This window comes from Caretta caretta, chromosome 1, assembly GCF_965140235.1.
Source record: "Caretta caretta isolate rCarCar2 chromosome 1, rCarCar1.hap1, whole genome shotgun sequence".
Taxonomy (NCBI): domain Eukaryota; kingdom Metazoa; phylum Chordata; order Testudines; family Cheloniidae; genus Caretta; species Caretta caretta.
In genome coordinates, this window is record NC_134206.1 from 37,166,459 (window position 1) to 37,185,631 (window position 19,173).

The following is a 19,173-nucleotide window of genomic DNA, read 5'->3' on the forward strand; positions in this document are numbered from 1 at the left end:
TTTCTGCACCATCACACATCCCCCAGAATACCTTTCTACGTCTCTTACAGGGTTGTTTGCACAGTCAATTCATTCACATCCAGAATAGTTTGTATAATCTAAAGGAGTACTTGTGGCACCTCAGAGACTAACATAGCTCACGAAAGCTTATGCTCAAATAAATGTGTTAGTCTCTAAGGTGCCACAAGTCCTCCTTTTCTTTTTGCGAATACAGACTAACACGGCTGCTTCTCAGAAACCTTGTATCATCTAGAAATTCATCTGAGTTACAACATGCAGGGATAGGGTACTGGCAGTTTTGAGTGCCATTATTATTTGTTAAGCAAGACCAGTGTGTTCAGCAGGAGGGAAGACCCAGAAGTGGACCAGTGACTGCCTCCAGAACCTTATGTAAATAGAAACATAGAACATGACAGAATAACAAAGTTGAAGCTGTTCATTCTCCATCACTGACAATTTTTAAATCAAGATTGGATGATTTTTTTAAAAAGAGATGTGCTTTAGGAATTATTGTGAAGTTCTATGTGTTATGCAGAAAGTCAAACTAGATGATCACAATGGTCCCTTCTGGCTTTGGAATCTATGAATGTAACTATGATTTTTTTTATTTTTATTTTTATTTTTTTTTTACTATTACTCTGGGTCCCACATTATCTTTTCTGTCTCTTATTTGCTACTTGCAGCATTTTTTTTTTTTCAAACGACATTTTAAAGGTCTTTGGAGCAAGAAGTCTGTGTGATTTCTACAGCACTTTGTAAAATAACTTCTCAATTAATATTGTCCCGGTTAACATTGTTTCATTATTAGGCCACTGGTCTATTAGAAAACATACCCCTTAAAGTCCTGCAATGTTCCCTTATAACGTTGTTTGGCTCCCCCCACTCGGCGCTCCTGCCGGGGACCAGGGTAGGGGCGTGGGGGCTTGCCTGCTCCCTGGCTGGAACGCTGGGCAGGCAGAGTAGGGCAAGCCCCCGCACCCCGACCCCGCGCACCAGCTGGAACGCTCAGTGGGTGGAGCGAAGCAAGCCCCTACGCCCTGACCCTGTGACACCCCTGCCTAACCAAGCTTCACAATCATCACTGGTGAATACAGTATCAAATTGTTTGAAATTATTTAAAACTTATACTGTATATGTATATAATGTCTTTTGTCTGGCGAAAAAAATTCCCCTGGAACTTAACTGCCCTATTTACATTAATTCTTATGGGGAAATTGGATTCACTTAACATCGTTTTGCTTAAAGTTGCATTTTTTCAAGAACGTAACTAGGACATTAAGTGAGCAGTTACTGTACAATAGAATCCCATCCTGATTAGGACATTTGGGTGCTACAATAATACAAACAATATACAATAAATAGCAACCACTTCTGCTGTGCCTACTTCCAGTGGGATTTCATTAGATGATTTGCTACTATGTTGAAAAACACAGCTGTCACACTCCTACACCTTTAAGTCACTTTTTTCTTCACAGTCTTTTGTCCTTTAGTTCTTGGGCCTTAAAATTCCACCTGTCATTCAGGTATGGGATGTCTGTTTTTCAGGATACCCATGCCACTGAATGGAAGTTGCCCTGAATTGAAGTAAATCTCCTACAAGACTAGTTGCATGTTAAGATTCCAAGGCTGTTTGCTATGGATTTCTTAGTGGACGGCCTTTGAGCTACATCATTACATTTCATAAAATCTCTTTCTACATTTGGTATGTCTGCTTTAACCCTTGGCTTTAAAGATCTTTAACACGGAAAAAGCAAGAGCGCGGCCAGGCAGCAAGCTATCAAGGGCCACAAATCCGCGCAGCCACAAGGGCCTGAACTGGAGAGGAAAGAGGTAGGGGGCATGCAGAGCTGCAGCAGGGAGAGGTGCCTTTCCCCCGGCCCCAGAGCTGCCCTGGCAGGGAGTGGTGCCTCTCCCCTAGCCTCAATCCTGGAGCTGCTCCGGCCGGGGAGAGATGCCTGTCCCCCGGCCATGGTCCCGGAGCTGCCACGGTGAGGCGCTCTACCCCGGCCCTGGGTAGTGGCAACGAAAGAGGGCTGGGGTGAGTACTCTCGCCCTGCCCCAGCACCAGGGCAGCCTGTACCCCAAACCCCTCATTCCCAGTCCCACCCCAGAGCCCAGTCCACCAGCTGGAGCCCCCCTCCCACATCCCTGCACCTCAACCCTCTGCCCCAGCCCTGAGCCCCCTCCTACACCCCAAACCCCTCATCCCTGGCCCCACCCCAGAGCCTGCACCCCCAGCCAGAGCCGTCACCCACTACACCCTAACCCTCTGCCCCAGCCCTGAGCCCCCTCCCACACTCCGAACCCCTCGGCTCCACCCCCGCCACACATCATCACCTCCATATTGATACACATAACAAAATTTATTCTGCACACGGATGTAAAAAATTAGAGGGAATATTGAAAAATATGATATTTTCCTTTTTGGGCACTTTTGACCATTGAAGTCAGAGTGAAGAAATGACTAGTTCAGTCACTCTCTTCTGAAGTCTTGATCTTTCCCATATTTGCTGGCCAGGTGCCTTTGACTGAAAAACTTCCTGGACAAGATTCATCAGTAGATATGTATCTATAAATATCTATAAATATGTATAATGCTTTGAAGAAATATCAGAAACTAGGCCTACAACAAGCTAAATCAAAGGAATAAGATAATGAGAAACACATTGAATGTGAAATCCTATTAACCAGGATTGGCAAACTGTGAACCACTTGGCTTTCCAGCTCTTGACACAATTAATGCCCAAGTTACTTATAAAAATACCAGCAGTGAATATAAGAATCTGAAAAACTGGCACAACCATATATTATAATAAATATCATAACTAGGCACTTATTAAAGTAACATTAAGACAAGATATTTTGGTCACAAAAACTGGTAACATGACATCTGATATTGCACATTTTTTAAAAATTTGTGTACAGCTCATCATTGTACCAGTATGTGAGTGTTATTCAAAGATTTAAAAAGGGCAACTAATGTAAAACTGAGCCTAATGAACAAAAAAGTAGAAGCTGAAGGAAGGGCAGAGTAAAAATAACTCAAGATATCATGTGAAAGAGGGAGGACAAAAAGATCAAACAGATTAATTAACTCAAATAGAAAGACCATGAGTAAAATTTTCAGAAGCACTTACGTCTCACTGACTTTCAATGAGACTTAACTGCTTAAGTCACTTCGATGCTTTTGAAAATGTTATCCCTTACACTATCTCTTGAGGACAACTAGCGAACTCTGGTGTATTTAGCAAGGATGGAATTCCATACAAGGGGGCGGGGGAGTGTCCCTGAAGTGAGATAGTTCAGTCCACAGCCAGAACCAGCTCAAACCTCAGAATGGAAAGCAGAGAAAACCCAAGCAACCTCAAAATCCCCCCAGGGGCTGTGGATCGGAAGCAACAGTCACTTACAATAAGTATATTAATATATTAATCAAAATATGAAAAAGTAGCTAGAAAACGAGCTATCTACACAGATGTAATAAATAGCAGTGCTTTGCTGACCTGGATTTCTTCCCAGATGTCTTCATCCAGAAGAGTGGCAGCAGTGTAGTGTTGCAAAGGGGCTATCACGCAGTGGCCTTCAGTAAGGGACTGACAGTTCGGCAAGGATAAGAATACCTACACAAAGAAATATTTTCACTTCCAGTCACAAAAATACTAATTTATTTCCAATGTCAAAAAACATTTTAATCCAGCTAAAGGTGAGGAACATGGGATTTTACTAAAATTTAATCTAATAAAGGCATTTGTCCTCTTCCAACAATGTTTAAAGCAAGAAAATCATATTTAAGCCAATTTAAATTAAACAAACAATAGGCTTCTTGCAAGTCAGTTAACCTGATGAACATGGTGACCGAGGTTCTTAGATTCTTTTGGGCCTGATCCTGAAAAGCCCAGAGCCACCACAACCCCAAAATCATCAATAGGAGTGGAGGGTGCTAAGTGACTTAGACTGGGCCCTTTGCATATCATATATACTTTGCTAAAACAATACTAGTAGTATCAAGACAATGTGGTATCAGCACTTCTACTAAGTATTAACCCAAATATAATAAAAGTCGTGTTGTTCAGTCTACTGTGGTTACAAACTCACATAAAAAGAGAGTATTTTTACTTTTTTCGTTTATTATTATTAATTTTAAATAAAGTAAAAAGAATTCAAAATAAAGCATGAGGAATTTGGGGGGAATGGTAAAAAGCAAAGTCTATATTAAAAGTGTTTCAGATATTTAGTAATTTTGTACAATTTATAAATATCAAGAGAAACAAGCAGATACTCAGAATAAAACTTGAGCTGAAGTATAGCTCCTTAAATAATGTAAAATCATTAGTACTTGGTTATTATTTGTGCCAGATTTCAAAGGCCTGGTCTACACTACGAGTTTAGGTCGAATTTAGCAGGTTTATCTCAATTTAAACCTGCACCCGTCCACAGAACGAAGTCCTTTTTTCCGATTTAAAGGGCTCTTAAAATAGATTTCTTTACTCCACCCCCGACGAGGGGATTAGCGCTGAAATTGGCCTTGCCGGGTCGAATTTGGGGTACTGTGGACGCAATTCGACAGTATTGGCCTGCGGGAGCTATCCCAGAGTGCTCAGTTGTGACCGCTCTGGACAGCGCTCTCAACTCAGATGCACTGGCCAGGTATACAGGAAAAGGCCCACGAACTTCTGAATCTCATTTCCTGTTTGGCCAGCATGGCGAGCTCACCTGCACAGGTCATCATGCAGAGCTCATCATCACAGGGGACCATGCAGTCCCAGAATCGCAGAAGAGCTCCAGCATGGACCAAACAGGAGGTAGGGGATCTGATCGCTGTATGGGGAGACGAATCCGTGCTGGTAGAACTCCGTTCGAAAAGACGAAATGCCAAAATATTTGAAAAAAGTCTCCAATGGCATGAGGGACAGAGGCTATAATAGGGACCCGCAGCAGTGCCGCGTGAAAATTAAGGAGCTCAGGCAAGCCTACCAAAAAACCAGCGAGGCAAACGGCCGCTCCGGTTCAGAGCCCCAGACCTGCCGCTTCTATGATGAGCTGCATGCCATTCTAGGGGGTGCAGTCACCACTACCCCAACCCTGTGTTTTGACTCCATCCAAGGAGTGGGAGGCAACACGGAAGCGGGTTTTGGGGACGAGGAAGATGAGGAGGAGGAGGAGGAGGTTGTAGATAGCTCACAGCAAGGAAGTAGAGAAACCGGTTTCCCCAATAGCCAGGATCTGTTTATCACCCTGGACCTGGATCCACCCAAGGCGGGCTCCCAGACCCTGAAGGCGGAGAAGGGACCCCTGGTGAGTGTACCTTTGTAAATATTATACATGGTTTAAAAGCAAGCGTGTTTAATGATTAATTTGCCCTGGCATTCGCGGCCAGTACAGCTACTGGAAAAGTCTGTTAACGTGTCTGGGGATGGAGCGGAAATCCTCCAGGGACATCTCCATAAGGCTCTCCTGGATGTACTCCCAAAGCCTTTGCAAAAGATTTCTGGGGAGAGCAGCCTTATTCCGTCCTCCATGGTAGGACACTTTACCATGCCAGGCCAGTAGCACGTAGTCGGGAATCATTGCAGAACAAAGCATTGCAGCTTATGGTCCCGGTGTTTGCTGGCATTCAGAAAACATCCGTTCTCTCTCTCTCTCTGAGAGTGATATCATTCATGGTCAGCTGGTTGAAATAGGGTGGTTTTAGTAAGCAGACAGTCAGAGGTGCCTGTTCCTGCTGGGCTGTTTGCCTGTGGCTGAACAGAAATCTTCCCTGCTGTTAGCCACGCAGTGGGGGAAGGGGTGAAGCCATCATCTCACAGAATTGGGTGTGTATGTGGGGGGGGGGGTTAGTTGGGTTTCTGCAACACATAAAACCGGAAACCACAGCCCCTCCTTTTAAACTGCCAACCCATTTTTAAATGCCAACCCAATGGCTACTTCATATGGGAAATGAGGGCGCTGCTGTTTGAAACCATTCCCACATGTTAGGAAGGTTAAAGAAGCCAAAAGACTGTGGCTTACCATGGCTGCCTGCAAGCCAAATTCTGCTGTCTGGCCCTGCGTGAGTTATCTCTCACACCAAACCGGCATATCCTCAATAAGAGGCAAAATGCGACCTTGTAATGAAAGCACATGTGCTATGTCATGTTAACAGCAAGGTTTACCATGAAAGAGTCCTACCCATTGTTCTATAAAATGTGTCTTTTTAAACTACCTCTTCCTTTTTTTACCCTCCACCAGCTGCATATGTTTCTCCTTCCAAGAGGCTAGCGAAGATTAGAAGGTGAAAAAAATGCACTTGAGATGAAATGTTCTCTGACCTCATGCTGCCCTCCCACACTGACAGAGCTCAGCAAAATACGTGGAAGCAGACAATCTCAGAGTGCAGGAAAACACAATATGACCATGAGGAGAGGTGGCAGGCTGAAGATGGTAGGTGGTGTCAGCATTCTGAAAGAAAGCTGGAGTCAATGCTCAAGCTGCTGGAGGATCAAACTCTCATGCTCCAGCCTATGGTTGAGCTGCAGGAAAGGCAGCAGGAGCACAGACCACCGCGACAGCCCCTGTGTAACCAACCGCCCTCCTCCCCAAGTTCCATAGCCTCCTCACCCAGACGCCCAAGAACGAGGTGTGGGGGCCTCTGGCCACGCAGCCACTCCACCCCAGAGGATTGCCCAAGCAACAGAAGGCTGGCATTCAATAAGTTTTAAAGTTTTAAACTTTTAAAGTGCTGTGTGGCCTTGTCCTTTCTCCTCCACCACCCCACCTGGTGCTTCCCTCCTCCACCATCCCTCCCGGGCTACCTTGGTAGTTATCCCCCTATTTGTGTGATGAATAAATAAAGAATGCATGAATGTGAAGCAACAATGACTTTATTGCCTCTGCAAGCGGTGATCGAAGGGGGAAGGGGAGGGTGCTTAGCTTACAGTAAAGCAGAGTGAAACCAGGGGGGGCGGGGGCAGGGCGGGAGGGAAGGGGAGGGGTTCCATTAATGAGAAACAAACAGAACTTTCACACCATAGCCTGGCCATTCCTGAAACTGGTTTTCAAAGCTTCTCTGATGCGCACCGCACCCTCCTGTACTCTTCTAACTGCCCTGGTGTCTGGCTGCGTGTAATCAGCAGCCAGGCGATTTGCCTCAACCTCCCACCCCGCCCTATGTCTCCCCCTTACTCTCACAGATATTGTGGAGCGCACAGCAAGCAGTAATAACAGTGGGAATATTGATTTCGCTGAGGTCTAACCGAGTCAGTGAACTGCGCCAGCGCGTTTTTAAACGTCCAAAAGCACATTCTACCACCATTCTGCACTTGCTCAGCCTACAGTTAAACAGCTCCTGACTACTGTCCAGGCTGCCTGTGTATGGCTTCATGAGCCATGGCATTAAGGGATAGGCTGGGTCCCCAAGGATAACTATAGGCATTTCAACATCCCCAACGGTTATTTTCTCCTCTGGAAAGTAAGTCCCTTGCTGCAGCTGTTGAAACAGACCAGAGTTCCTGAAGATGCGAGAGTCATGTACCTTTCCCGGCCATCCCACATTGATGTTGGTGAAACATCCCTTGTGATCCATCAGTGCTTGCAGCACCATTGAAAAGTACCCCTTGCGGTTTATGTACTCGGTAGCTTGGTGCTCCAGTGCCAAGATAGGGATATGGGTTCCGTCTATAGCCCTACCACAGTTAGGGAATCCCATTGCAGCAAAGCCATCCACTATGACCTGCACATTTCCCAGAGTCACTACCTTTGATAGCAGCAGCTCAATGATTGCGTTGGCTACTTGCATCACAGCAACCCCCACAGTAGATTTGCCCACTTCAAATTGATTACCGACTGACCGGTAGCTGTCTGGCATTGCAAGCTTCCACAGAGCTATCGCCACTCGCTTGTGAACTGTGAGGGCTGCTCTCATCTTGGTATTCTTGTGCTTCAGGGCAGGGGAAAGCAAGTCACAAAGTTCCATGAAAGTGCCCTTACGCATGCAAAAGTTTCGCAGCCACTGGGAATCGTCACAGACCTGCAACACTATGCAGTCCCACCACTCTGTGCTTGTTTCCTGGGCCAAGAATCGGTGTTCCAAGCCATGAAACTGCCCAATTGACATCATGATGTGCACATTGCAGGCGCCCGTACTTTGTGAGAAGTCTATGTCCATGTCCTCATCACTCTCTTCTCCGCGCTGCCGTCGCCTCCTCCTCGCCAGGTTTTGCTTTTCTTGCAGGTTATGGTTCTGCATATCCTGCTGGATAATACGTGCGGTGTTTATAGCGCTCATAATTGCCGCGGTGATCTGAGCAGGCTCCATGTTCCCAGTGCTATGGCGTCTGCGCTGAAAAAAGGCGCGAAACGATTGTCTGCCGTTGCTCTGACGGAGGGAGGGGCGACTGACAACATGGCTTACAGAGTTGGCTTACAGGGAATTAAAAACAACAAAGGGGGTGGCTTTGCATCAAGGAGAAACAGAGTGGCTCCCTCAAGGATAGAACTCAAAACCCTGGGTTTAGCAGGCCATTGATTTCACGGAGGGAGAGAGGGAAGAAGGGAGGAGAAAATGACTACAAAACAAATCTGGTCTATTTTTTGTTTTGATCCACTTCCTCTATGTTTATACATCTTGCTGGCAGCAGACAGTGCAGTACGACTGCTGGCCATTGTCATCTCCTGGGTGCTCGGCAGAAGACGGTGCAGTAGAACTGCCGGCAGGACTGAATCGCCACGAGACGAAGCTTAAAAGGGAAATGACCTGGCTGAGTCACTCCCACATTTGCCCAGGCGCCCCTGACCGATCTCACTGAGGTCGGCTAAAAGAACACCCTGGAGTACGGCGACGATGGCTACCAGTCATACTGCACTGTCTGCTGCCAAAAGGCAATGAGCTGCTGCTGTGTAGCAATGCAGTACCGCGTCTGTCAGCACCCAGGAAACATACGGTGACGGTTACCTGAGCAGGCTCCATGCTTGCCGTGGTACGGTGTCTGAACAGGTAACCCAGGAAAAAAGGCACGAAACGACTGTCTGCTGTTGCTTTCACGGACGGAGGGAGCGAAGGGGGTGCCTGACGATATGTACCCAAAACCACCCACGACAATGTTTTTGCCCCATCAGGCATTGGGATTTCCACCCAGAATTCAAATGGGAGGCGGAGAGTGCGGGAACTGTGGGATAGCTACCCACAGTGCAACGCTCCGGAAGTCGACGGTTGCCTCGGTACTGTGGACGCACTCCGTCGACTAAATGCCGACTAAATGCACTTAGAGCATTTGTGTGGGGACACTATCGACTGTATAAAAATGCTTTCTACAAAACTGACTTCTATAAATTCGACCTAATTTCGTAGTGTAGACATAGCCAAAAGAGAGTATGGGGTTTGGGGATTTAATCCCACAATTCTATGAAATAAAGGGAGCCTGGATAGGACAGCCCCATGGATAATTGATTGTGTTTGGGCAGAAGGAGGTAGGCACTCCTCCTATCTCAGGGATCAATAGTCTAACATGTTTTGCCCAAAGAGAAATCAGGCCTTGTGCCAAGTCTGCAAGGCAGGACATCCTTAACATATGACACACAGAATTTGCAAAGATGGAGTCAGGTTCCATCTGTTAATCAGGATCAGGAAGCTCTCACTACCAATCCTCTGAACATGTGAATGCAGATTTCATAGCATGTTCAAAATGGCTCTGTAAAGTATATGGATTGGAAACTGGGTTTCACCTAAATTTAAAAATTTACGAGTGGATGAAGGTTGTATACAAACTTGGGGAGGGAGTGTGTTTTTAACCCCAAATAAATAAATAAATGGTCTCTATTTACTTCATAACCAATGATTGAATGATCAAATTCAATTTTATTCTTGATTTCATTACAATTGCAAATGCAATTTTATTACATGTCACAGACTTAAACACTGGGCTAGCCTATCCTGCCCTCACATACATGAATGGAAGGCAGAATTTGATTTCAGCATATCAAATACCCACATATTTTCAGAGTAGGACTATCTCCTAACTCTACTGCATGAAGTATTTCTGAATTGGAAACCCCATGTAAAATCTCTCAGAAACAGATTTCCAAATATCTAGATATTTATTGCAAGGTTTTTTTGTTTTGCTTTTTTTTAAAAAACTTGGTTACTCTGGCCTTAAGGTTGTAAACATTTATCAGTTACTTAAGAAGGGGAAAAGAGCATTTATTTATATAATTCTCAGAAAATACTAAAAATGGAAAGCTTGGACAATAAATGTCAAGTTACACTTTAGAAACTACACACACAAGCAAGGGAATTCACAATTACGTTTGCCCAAACAACTGTCCAGATTCCCTGCTTGCTTTCTACTCTTTGCATCTGATGCATTTCCCTTGTGGCTTGAAATATGAAGATACTGATATGAATTTTTGATGAAGGAAATTCTGGTACAGACCAAAATTCATGGCTTGTGGTTGCTGCCATCTTAAATCCAATCTATTTGCATAGTTTGTCTAAGCTTCAGGTCAGCAAAGCTTAGCTACTCTTTTAGGCTTTTTCCCCCAGGTTTGAAGGTACAGGGGTAGAACTTTCTATATTGATGAGGGGATTGTAATTTAGACAACAGTTCAGTCATCAAGGTATGGATATTTTTATTTCTATTAATACACTGGGTACCATGATGTTACGCTCCATATTCTTTATAGAAATATGCTTATGATATGGATATGGCATAACAGATATACTTTAAGCAAGATGGGTCTTGTAAGGTATCATTGGAAAGGTTATGTTTACTGAATGTGATTATCCAATTTGTATGCATGTATCATTTCTGAATCTAAAGTTAGGAATATTGACTATGTAACAATTTGTGTACTTGGCAAACACCCACATGACAATAGGCCATCAGCCTTGATGGGGCACTAGGAAGAAACAATAAGACTTTGAAGATACTAATCTCTCTCCTTCCTGAGAGGTGTCCTGGGACGTAGCTGTGACACTACTAGGTCATGTTGTCATGTCACCTGGTACTAAACACCATCTTGAACTTCTAGTAATTTTTCACTAAAAGGAGGGAGAGGTCAAGAGTGGGAAACAAAAGATTCCTGCCTTATGTAAATCTTATTTAAGGCTGGGGAGTAAGTTGAGCTGGGTTCACTTTTCACTGAATCCCCACCCAGGATGACTGCTGGACACACTTAAGGAACAAGGACAAAGGGAAAGGGGGAGGAGTACTGAACCCAGGCTGGAAAAGGGATCTAGTCTGCGAATAACATGACTGAAGATTTAAGCTGCAAGCAGGGTAGCTAAACTTCAAGAATTTCTGCAACCTGCCCCAAAAGCAAGATTTAGGGTGAGAAATTACTTCTTGAAACCAGTCTCTAAGATCTTAAGCTTAGTATGCATGTTCTGTTTTATTTGCTTGGTAATCTGCTTTGTTCTGTTTGCTATCCCTTATAATCACTTAAAATTTACCTTTTATAGCTAATAAACTTATTTGTTGTTTATAACATAATCCAGTTTGTGTCATTCATGGGGCGGGGGGGGGGAGCTGTTCATCTCTCTCTCTCCACATTGAGGGATAGGGTAAATTTTCATGAGCTTGTGCTGTGCAGACTTGGGTTTACTCCCCAAAGGAGGTGTGCACTTGAGTGCAGGGCAATTTCCTAGCTGAATCTTCCCATAGAGAGCTGCTTGCAGACTCTGTGTGATTCTATAGCTGGTGCGTCCCTGCCTGTGTGTATATGCTTCCAGAGGCTGGAGAGCCTGATGCAGCAAAACAGGGAGAGGGCGCGCAGGCTAGTGGAGCAGGCGGGCTCAGTGAAACCCCAGTACATCAGGTGGCTTCCCGGGGCGGGGGGTGTCCAACCCATCACATGTACATTTACCAAGGGCTTTGAATGGATACATCTAAAATAAGTATTTAATTTAGCTCAAACTTTACCTAATTACTCTATTTCAGCACAAGTTGCACTTGTGAAATTTTAGTGTGATTGGTTTCATTTTGATGATGTTAAAATGGGAGTAAAGACAGAGGTGAAAGTAAGCCGGTACTGTCTGATCTGGCGCACTGGTAAGAGCAGATACACAGCCAACTGTACCAGCAGGGGGCAGCTTCCCCAGGGATCTGGCGGCAATTTAAAGGGCCCAGGGCTTCGTCCCTTTAAATCACTGATGGAGCCCTGGGGTAGCAGCGGCCGGCAGGAGCCCCTGGGCTCCAGCAGTGATTTAAAGGGCCGCAGCCCCTGGGTAGCACTGGCAGTAGTGGCCAGGAGCCCCGTGCCCTTTAAATCACCGCTGGGCTGCGCTGAAGGGCTGGCTGGGGGAGTCTGAACCCATCCCTGCCACTTCTGGTTGAGCCGCCCTGCATACCAGTATGTCCCTTAAGTTACTTTCACCCCTGAGTAAAGATCATAATAAAGTTTACAATAAAAACTCTTCAGCCTCATCTATGGAGAGGCTAGCATTTCTCTACAATCAATATATGATACAAGTGATTTTGTGTGATGATTATACCTTACAAAACATGGTATTGCAACATCTTTCATTGTACATTCCAAGGCCCTTCTCCTAAATACAGCGTCAGTTCTCATAAAAAAGATGCCAGCCAATATGTTATACCATATACTGGTAATGCTAAACATAGATGCATTTAATCAAAACTGCAATTTCATGCTAACCTGATTCAATCTACGCTGTGTAGCTGTAAAGTAATCTAACTGTAGCCTTCTGAACAGCAGTTATAGCTGTCTTTGGATCTATACTCACACTACAGGTTGTGTGTGTGGTGGTGGGAGGGAGAGAATAAAGGATGCAAATGCTCATAACTCTGGTGGAATCTATGCATTCATTAGCATCCTTTGCTTTCTGGGTCAGCAGAATTAAAAGTGATGGGACAAATGAGTTCAGCTTCTTGAGAAGTGATCCCTTCAGTTGACTGAGTAGCCTTAATGGAGTCTAAAAGGCACTTCGCTCAAATTTCCAAATTCAGAAAAACTGTAGCTTTGACACTGAGCTTTGAAAATAGAGAATATCTATTTTTAAAGATGGTAATGGTGGTTAATTCAACCTGTCCTAGATGTAGCCAAGCAGATACTGGACTAGCTTCTAATTTCTCCAACATCTTTAGTGCTGGTCCTTAATACTCATTCTCTCATGGGTCTCCATTTCAGCAAAAGTTTAGTTCACATTCCATCTCTTCTTTCTGCAATACAGCCAATGGGCCCTTCAATCTACCAGACAAAGGTATAACATGATACAATGGCTGGAAGTTGAAGCTAGACAAATTGAGACTGGAAATAAGGCCTAAAATTTTAACAATGAGGGTATTAGAGAGACAAGGTTGGTGAGGTAATATATTTTATTGGAATTTGTCTAGCTTCAACTTCCAGCGATTAGATTGTGTTATACCTTTGTCTGGTAGTCTGAAGAGCCCATTGGCTGTATTGCAGAATGAAAAGCTGGAAAGTCCAGTAAAAGATATTACCTCACCCACCTTGTCTCTCTAATATCCTGGGATTGACACAGCTACAACTACACTGCATACAACAGTGAGGGTAATTAATCAGGAACAATTTACCAGGGGTTGTGTTGGATTCTCCCTCACTAGCAATTCTTAAATCAACATTTAAAAAAAAAATAAAGATATGCTGTAGTTCAAAAGGAATTATTTTGGGGAAGTTCTATGGCCTGTGTTATACAGGTCAGACTAGATGATCACAACAGTCCCTTCTGGCCCCAGAAAGTATGAATCCCATAGAACATCTGTGCTTTTTTACACTCCTTGTAAATTTAGTCCTTTATCTATTTATTTTCATGTTTCTCCATACAATGCCATCTTTGTGTAATTCACTTTTTTTGTTTTTTTGGCACCTGTATCCTATCTTCTTGGTAAATGTTCACGCTTTGTTGTGTGTTATAGTTTGAACCATACCGGAAACAAAGGGTTATATTCAGTCAAGGTTTCTGCCCCAGTATTAGGAAGTCTGATATAGATGCATGCATGGAGGAGAAGCCAAAGTGGCAGTGATGGAGAGTCTGTAATCTCCTCTCTGGTGGCAAAGACAGAGATGTATGGATTAACACACAGGCAGCCTCTGCCTAAGGAGCTTGTACAGAACCCCTATCAAGGATTAAAGCTATTCTTCCTCCCAACAGAAACACCAAGAGTTAACAACAACACTGCCTATCAGCCCCTAAATGTGAATCCCTACTGGGACAAAAGAGAAGGTGCAATTTACACCCCCATATGCTCTCTTCAGCTTCTAAACAAGATTGGGGCTAATTTAATTGAAGGGTAATTATCATGATACTATTTTGTCTTCTGAATGGTTTCCACTCAACCTTGTTTTGTCTTTCTGAATTATACTCTACTCCTTAACTGCTTCTAATTCCTTCCTACCCAAAGTAAACTTTTTTCTTCTTATATATTCTAGGGTGACCAAAAGTCCTGATGTTATTGGGACTGTCCCAATATTAAGGGTTTTATCTTGCATCTGCAACCTATTCCCACTCCTTCCCCCATCCCAAGTTTTCACACTTGCTATCTGGTCACCCTAATCTATTCACACTGACCCCCATTTGGTCTTTTGCATATTCATCTACCTTCTGTAATCTATATGTTCAGCTCTTATCATTGTTGCAGTGCCCTTGAGGTTTTTCCATAGATACCAAGGTCATCTGCAAATCTGAAGAGGATCAAGTTCTGAGAATTAACTTCATCATGCAAGACAGATTCATATTTTTTTTATCTCACCCTTGAGGAATCTTCCTTTCTGTTTAATTGGAAGGGCCAGGAAAATAACACGTGAATCAATAAATCATGCCAAAGAAGCAGTTTTATTTTTAATCTCAGGAAATTCTAGCACTAAACTGCCTTCCTTTATTTCTTTCCATGCTCATGTCAAATTGCTACTTTCTTACCTTGATGCCAATTGCAATAATAAGATGTTTTGGAAGTTCAGGGCTATCAAAGCAATATGGGCACTTCTCCATACGTGCAACAAGCTGATGATGTTGATAGATTGCTTTTCTTCTGTGTCTTTCCTCTTCTTCTCCACTCCGCTCTCCCTTAGCTGCTTTGGAAACAAACATGTCATCCAGTGTGTAGTACTCTCTATCACTTTTTTCTGAAAACTAAAAAGAGACAAAGAAAAAATATATATGTACAAATGAATAGAAAAGAACTAGAATTATGTAGGACATTCTAGTGTTCTTTACTTAACCAGAGAGGAATGGTATCTAGCAACAGCAGTGTTTCCTTTCACATGGCTTTTTCCAGACACATAATTATGAGATGCTTGGGTCAACTGACAGCAATCATATGATACCCATGACAGATAAAGTAGCAAAAATTCAGTTGAATGATATAAACAAGCAGAATACATCATCACATTCCGTTTCAAGATAAACTTCCTTCTGGAGTGGCAAATATCTAGTCTGATATCTTGAATTTATATAGCTTAAATTTAAATTGATATACAAACTTCATCCAGTGCTTTTTGATAATTTTGACCTTTGGAAGCTTTTGTTTAGTATCCATTGTGATTCCCAAATGTACCTAAAATGGGACAAGTGTCCAATACTGTAAATATAAACAGGTTTCTCTACAATTTTTTTTCATGGTAATTTTTTTTTTTAAATATCTCATTTTCACAGAACAAATACCATTGAGTTTTACTTGGCATTAACCACCTGTATGTTCTCTGTAATTTTACATCATGCTACATAAATATGATACGGATATTGTTTCTGAAAAAAAAAAAAGTCTTGGCACCTTTTAAGAATAATTCTTACCACTGGAGTAAAATAGAAAACATGTTTTTCTTATTTATGTGCACTTTCCTTATGCTGAATGAGAGAATACATTCAAACAGATTTTATTAATACTCTCTTTTCCTTCTACTACCAACAATGCCCATAAAATCATCTGTCCTGAAATACAGGACTCTATTGCTAGCATTCATATTTTGCACATACGCACCTATGCTAATTCTCCTTACCAATTAAACAGTATTTAGCTCACTTATGTAAAAATGTTATCTTCAGTCTCAATTTTTATTCTTCCTTGCAAGCAACTATTGCAAACATGGATTCTCTAGCCTAATTTAACCTAAATAAAAACATACTCTCTCTATTCACAGACATTTTATATACACATTATCTGATTCTAGGTGGAAAAAACAAAGCTTTTAAGTCATCAGGCCATAAACTGTAAAATTGTAGTTGACTCCCCAGTACATAAAACAAAAGCTGTCAAAGTGTTGGATTCCCTGCAGAGTGATATCTAAAAGTTTGTGGTATCTAGGTTTCAGCGTGGTTTCCATAGAAATCACACAGATGCTCCTCTACATTTTTCAAATAAATTACAGCAAAAATCCCTATAATTTGTGTGCACCACATTTAGTACTGATCAGAGTGTGCACTGCACCATCTATACAACTAATTCTATTTATCTTGACAATATACTTACAATATTATATAAAAATATCATTTGCATCATCTTTAGAATTATAATTTTTCTGCAAATAATCTCCCGTTCTTTCTTTTTTTTGTGTGTGCAATAAAGAAACTTATTGTGGGATTTCTTTTAAATTCTTAAAATCAAGACCTTCTCTATTAAGGTATTATTTATATTTAAAAAAAATGCTACAATGCTGTGTCAGTCTTTTGTTATTGATTCTGCCAAGCCTGCAGAGTGGTGGTATATATTCCTTTCTGACTTCCCATTTACTGCCCTCTGTACCATATAGTGATTCTGATTTAAAAAGTATAATTAGCAAAGATTTGTTATGAATGCATGAAAAATACTTTCTCACAAAACTTTTCATTATGCATTTTTAAAAATGTGATGTACTATTATTATTAAAAGTTCTTCTCTCTCAGATTCCAAGGATTTTATATTCAATAATACATGTTTTTTTAAAAAAAGTGTTCAAAAGAAAGGACTTTCTAAAAGAAAATATGAAAAATTGAAGAGTGGGGCCAGGTAAAAAAAATCACAATAAAACAAAAAATAAGTATTTTTGGCCCCCATCAATAAAAACAGGTGATTTATTGATCTGGCTACAGAAATTTAATAGGAGGAGCTTTCTTGTTAGGTCTCTGTGACCCTAAGAACCTCTTTATGCCAACCAGCAAAGGGCACACTCAATGAGGTATTGTCAGAATATTTAGTCAGTGATGTAAGGTATGTATGTAAACTGGTCATGAATATTATTGCATGATGTATGTATGGGTTGAATACAAAAAATTATGTACTATACTGGAAATATGTACTTAAAACACGTTGTGGAGGCAGCTGATAAACAAGCCTGCCAGGCATCTGGTCTTCAACTGGAACACTCAGTCGAAAAGGGACCCTGGTGGCTCCAGTCAGCACAGCTGACTGAGCTGCTAAAAGTCAGGCTGGCCGCAGCATCAGTGGAGCAGGCAGACAGGCTCCGTGCCTGGCTCCTGGGAAGTGGCCCGCACGTCCCTCCAGCTCCTAGGCAGAGGGACAGCCAGGGGGCGCAGTGCACTGCCCCAGTTTCAGGTGCCAGCCCAAGTGCCGGCTCAGCAGCTCCCACTGGCCAGGAACTATGGCCAATCGGAGCTGCGGGGGCAGTGCCTGTGGGCGGGGGCAGTGCACAGTGCCCCCTGGCCGCCCCTCTGCCTAGGGGCCAGCTGGACACGTCACGGCTTCCCGGGAGCCACCTGAGGTCAGCGCCACCCGGAGCTCCCACACAACAACTCCCTGCCCCATCGCCGAACCCCTTCCTGCACCCCAACCTCCTGTCCCAGGCTGGAGCCCCTCCCCCCACACACACACTCTGAACCCCTCAGCACCCCAACCCCCTGCCCGGCACCCCCTCCTGCATCCCAAACCTTTGATTCCAGGCCCCACCCCAGAGCCTGCACACCCAGCCGGAACCCTCACCCCCTCCCTCAGTGAAAATGAGCGAGTGAGTGAGGGTGGGGGAGAACAAGCGACGGGGGGAGAGGGGGGGAGTAAGTGGGGGCGGGACCTCAGATGGGGTGGGGCCTTAGGGAAGGGGCGGGGAAGGGGGTGGGGCAAGGATATTCAGTTTTCTTAAATTAAGAAGTTGGCAACCCTAGGTCTGCCCTAGACAAAAGCATGTGCATTTACATGCTTGAATCAAGTTAGCAGACAGGTAACAAAACAGCATGGCTTGATTACAAGACAGGACAGTGAAAGTATATTTGCATTTATGGTAAACAAAGTGATCAAGCTGATCAAGAAAGCAAACTGAGCAGAGGATAAAGAATGGGCTTGGTGCCTGCACCCTCAAGAACAAGCAACAGGGAAAAAGAAAAGGAGTACTTGTGGCACCTTAGAGACTAACAAATTTATTTGAGCATAAGCTTTCGTGAGCTATAGATGCATCCGATGAAGTGAGCTGTAGCTCACAAAAGCTTATGCTCAAATAAATTGGTTAGTCTCAAAGGTGCCACAAGTACTCCTTTTCTTTTTGCGGATACAGACTAACACGGCTGTTACTCTGCAACAGGGAAAAGGAACTTTATCTGGTTTTACTTTTCAAAGAATATATTTTAAAGGTTTTTGGGATATAAAAGGGAAGAAGGGGGACTCCTTTGTTATGCATCACATGGGGACAAAGGACTCAGCACCCACCGATTCTGAGAACAGTGGATCCTCCTTCCTAAGGGGCTGGTCGCTTGATGTAAGTCACAAAGTTGCTTATGCAAATATTGTATCTTACTGAAGTTAAGCTTTAGTGACTAGAAATTGTTATTTTTGTTTTGTTTGTAATCATAACTTTCTTCTCTTGCTTAATATCACTAAAATCTATGTTCTTTATTAATAAAGATTCTTGTTTTATTATAAATTCAACTCAGTGCTGTATATTGAGGTATAGTGTGCATCTTCAGCTACACTCACAGGCTGGTATGTGCACTGTCTGTTTAGAGATGGATTTGGTAATTTCTGTGAGTCTGCAATGACAGGGATTGGAATCTGCAGAGACACCACTCTGGCAATCTCGGGTTCACTGAATGTTACCCGCAAGGCAAGTATTAGACTGGCATAGTCTTGAGGAATTTGCTGCCAAGGCAAGGAGGCTGGAGTGTCAGGGAGCTGACACAGTTTAAGCTCCAGCTTTACTGAAGCAGAGGGGTAACACAGTGGATTCCAGTACTGGGCACCCTGAAGAGTGTCACAGTCTCTGACTCTGTATTTAATAAGTGATGCTGTACTGCCACAG

The 19,173-nt window shown here is 43.2% G+C and overlaps 1 protein-coding gene across 1 annotated transcript in view; it reads right to left on the reverse strand.

Moving 5' to 3' along the window:
- The window catches only part of CWF19L2 (CWF19 like cell cycle control factor 2), a 168,712-nt gene that overhangs the window by 23,124 nt on the left and 126,415 nt on the right, over positions 1-19,173 (reverse strand). The window contains exons 13-14 of the mRNA XM_048844425.2: positions 14,873-15,085; positions 3,504-3,620 (exon numbers count right to left, since the gene is read on the reverse strand). Coding sequence (XP_048700382.1) covers positions 3,504-3,620; positions 14,873-15,085 — 330 coding nt within the window. The remainder of the gene's footprint in view (positions 1-3,503; positions 3,621-14,872; positions 15,086-19,173) is intronic.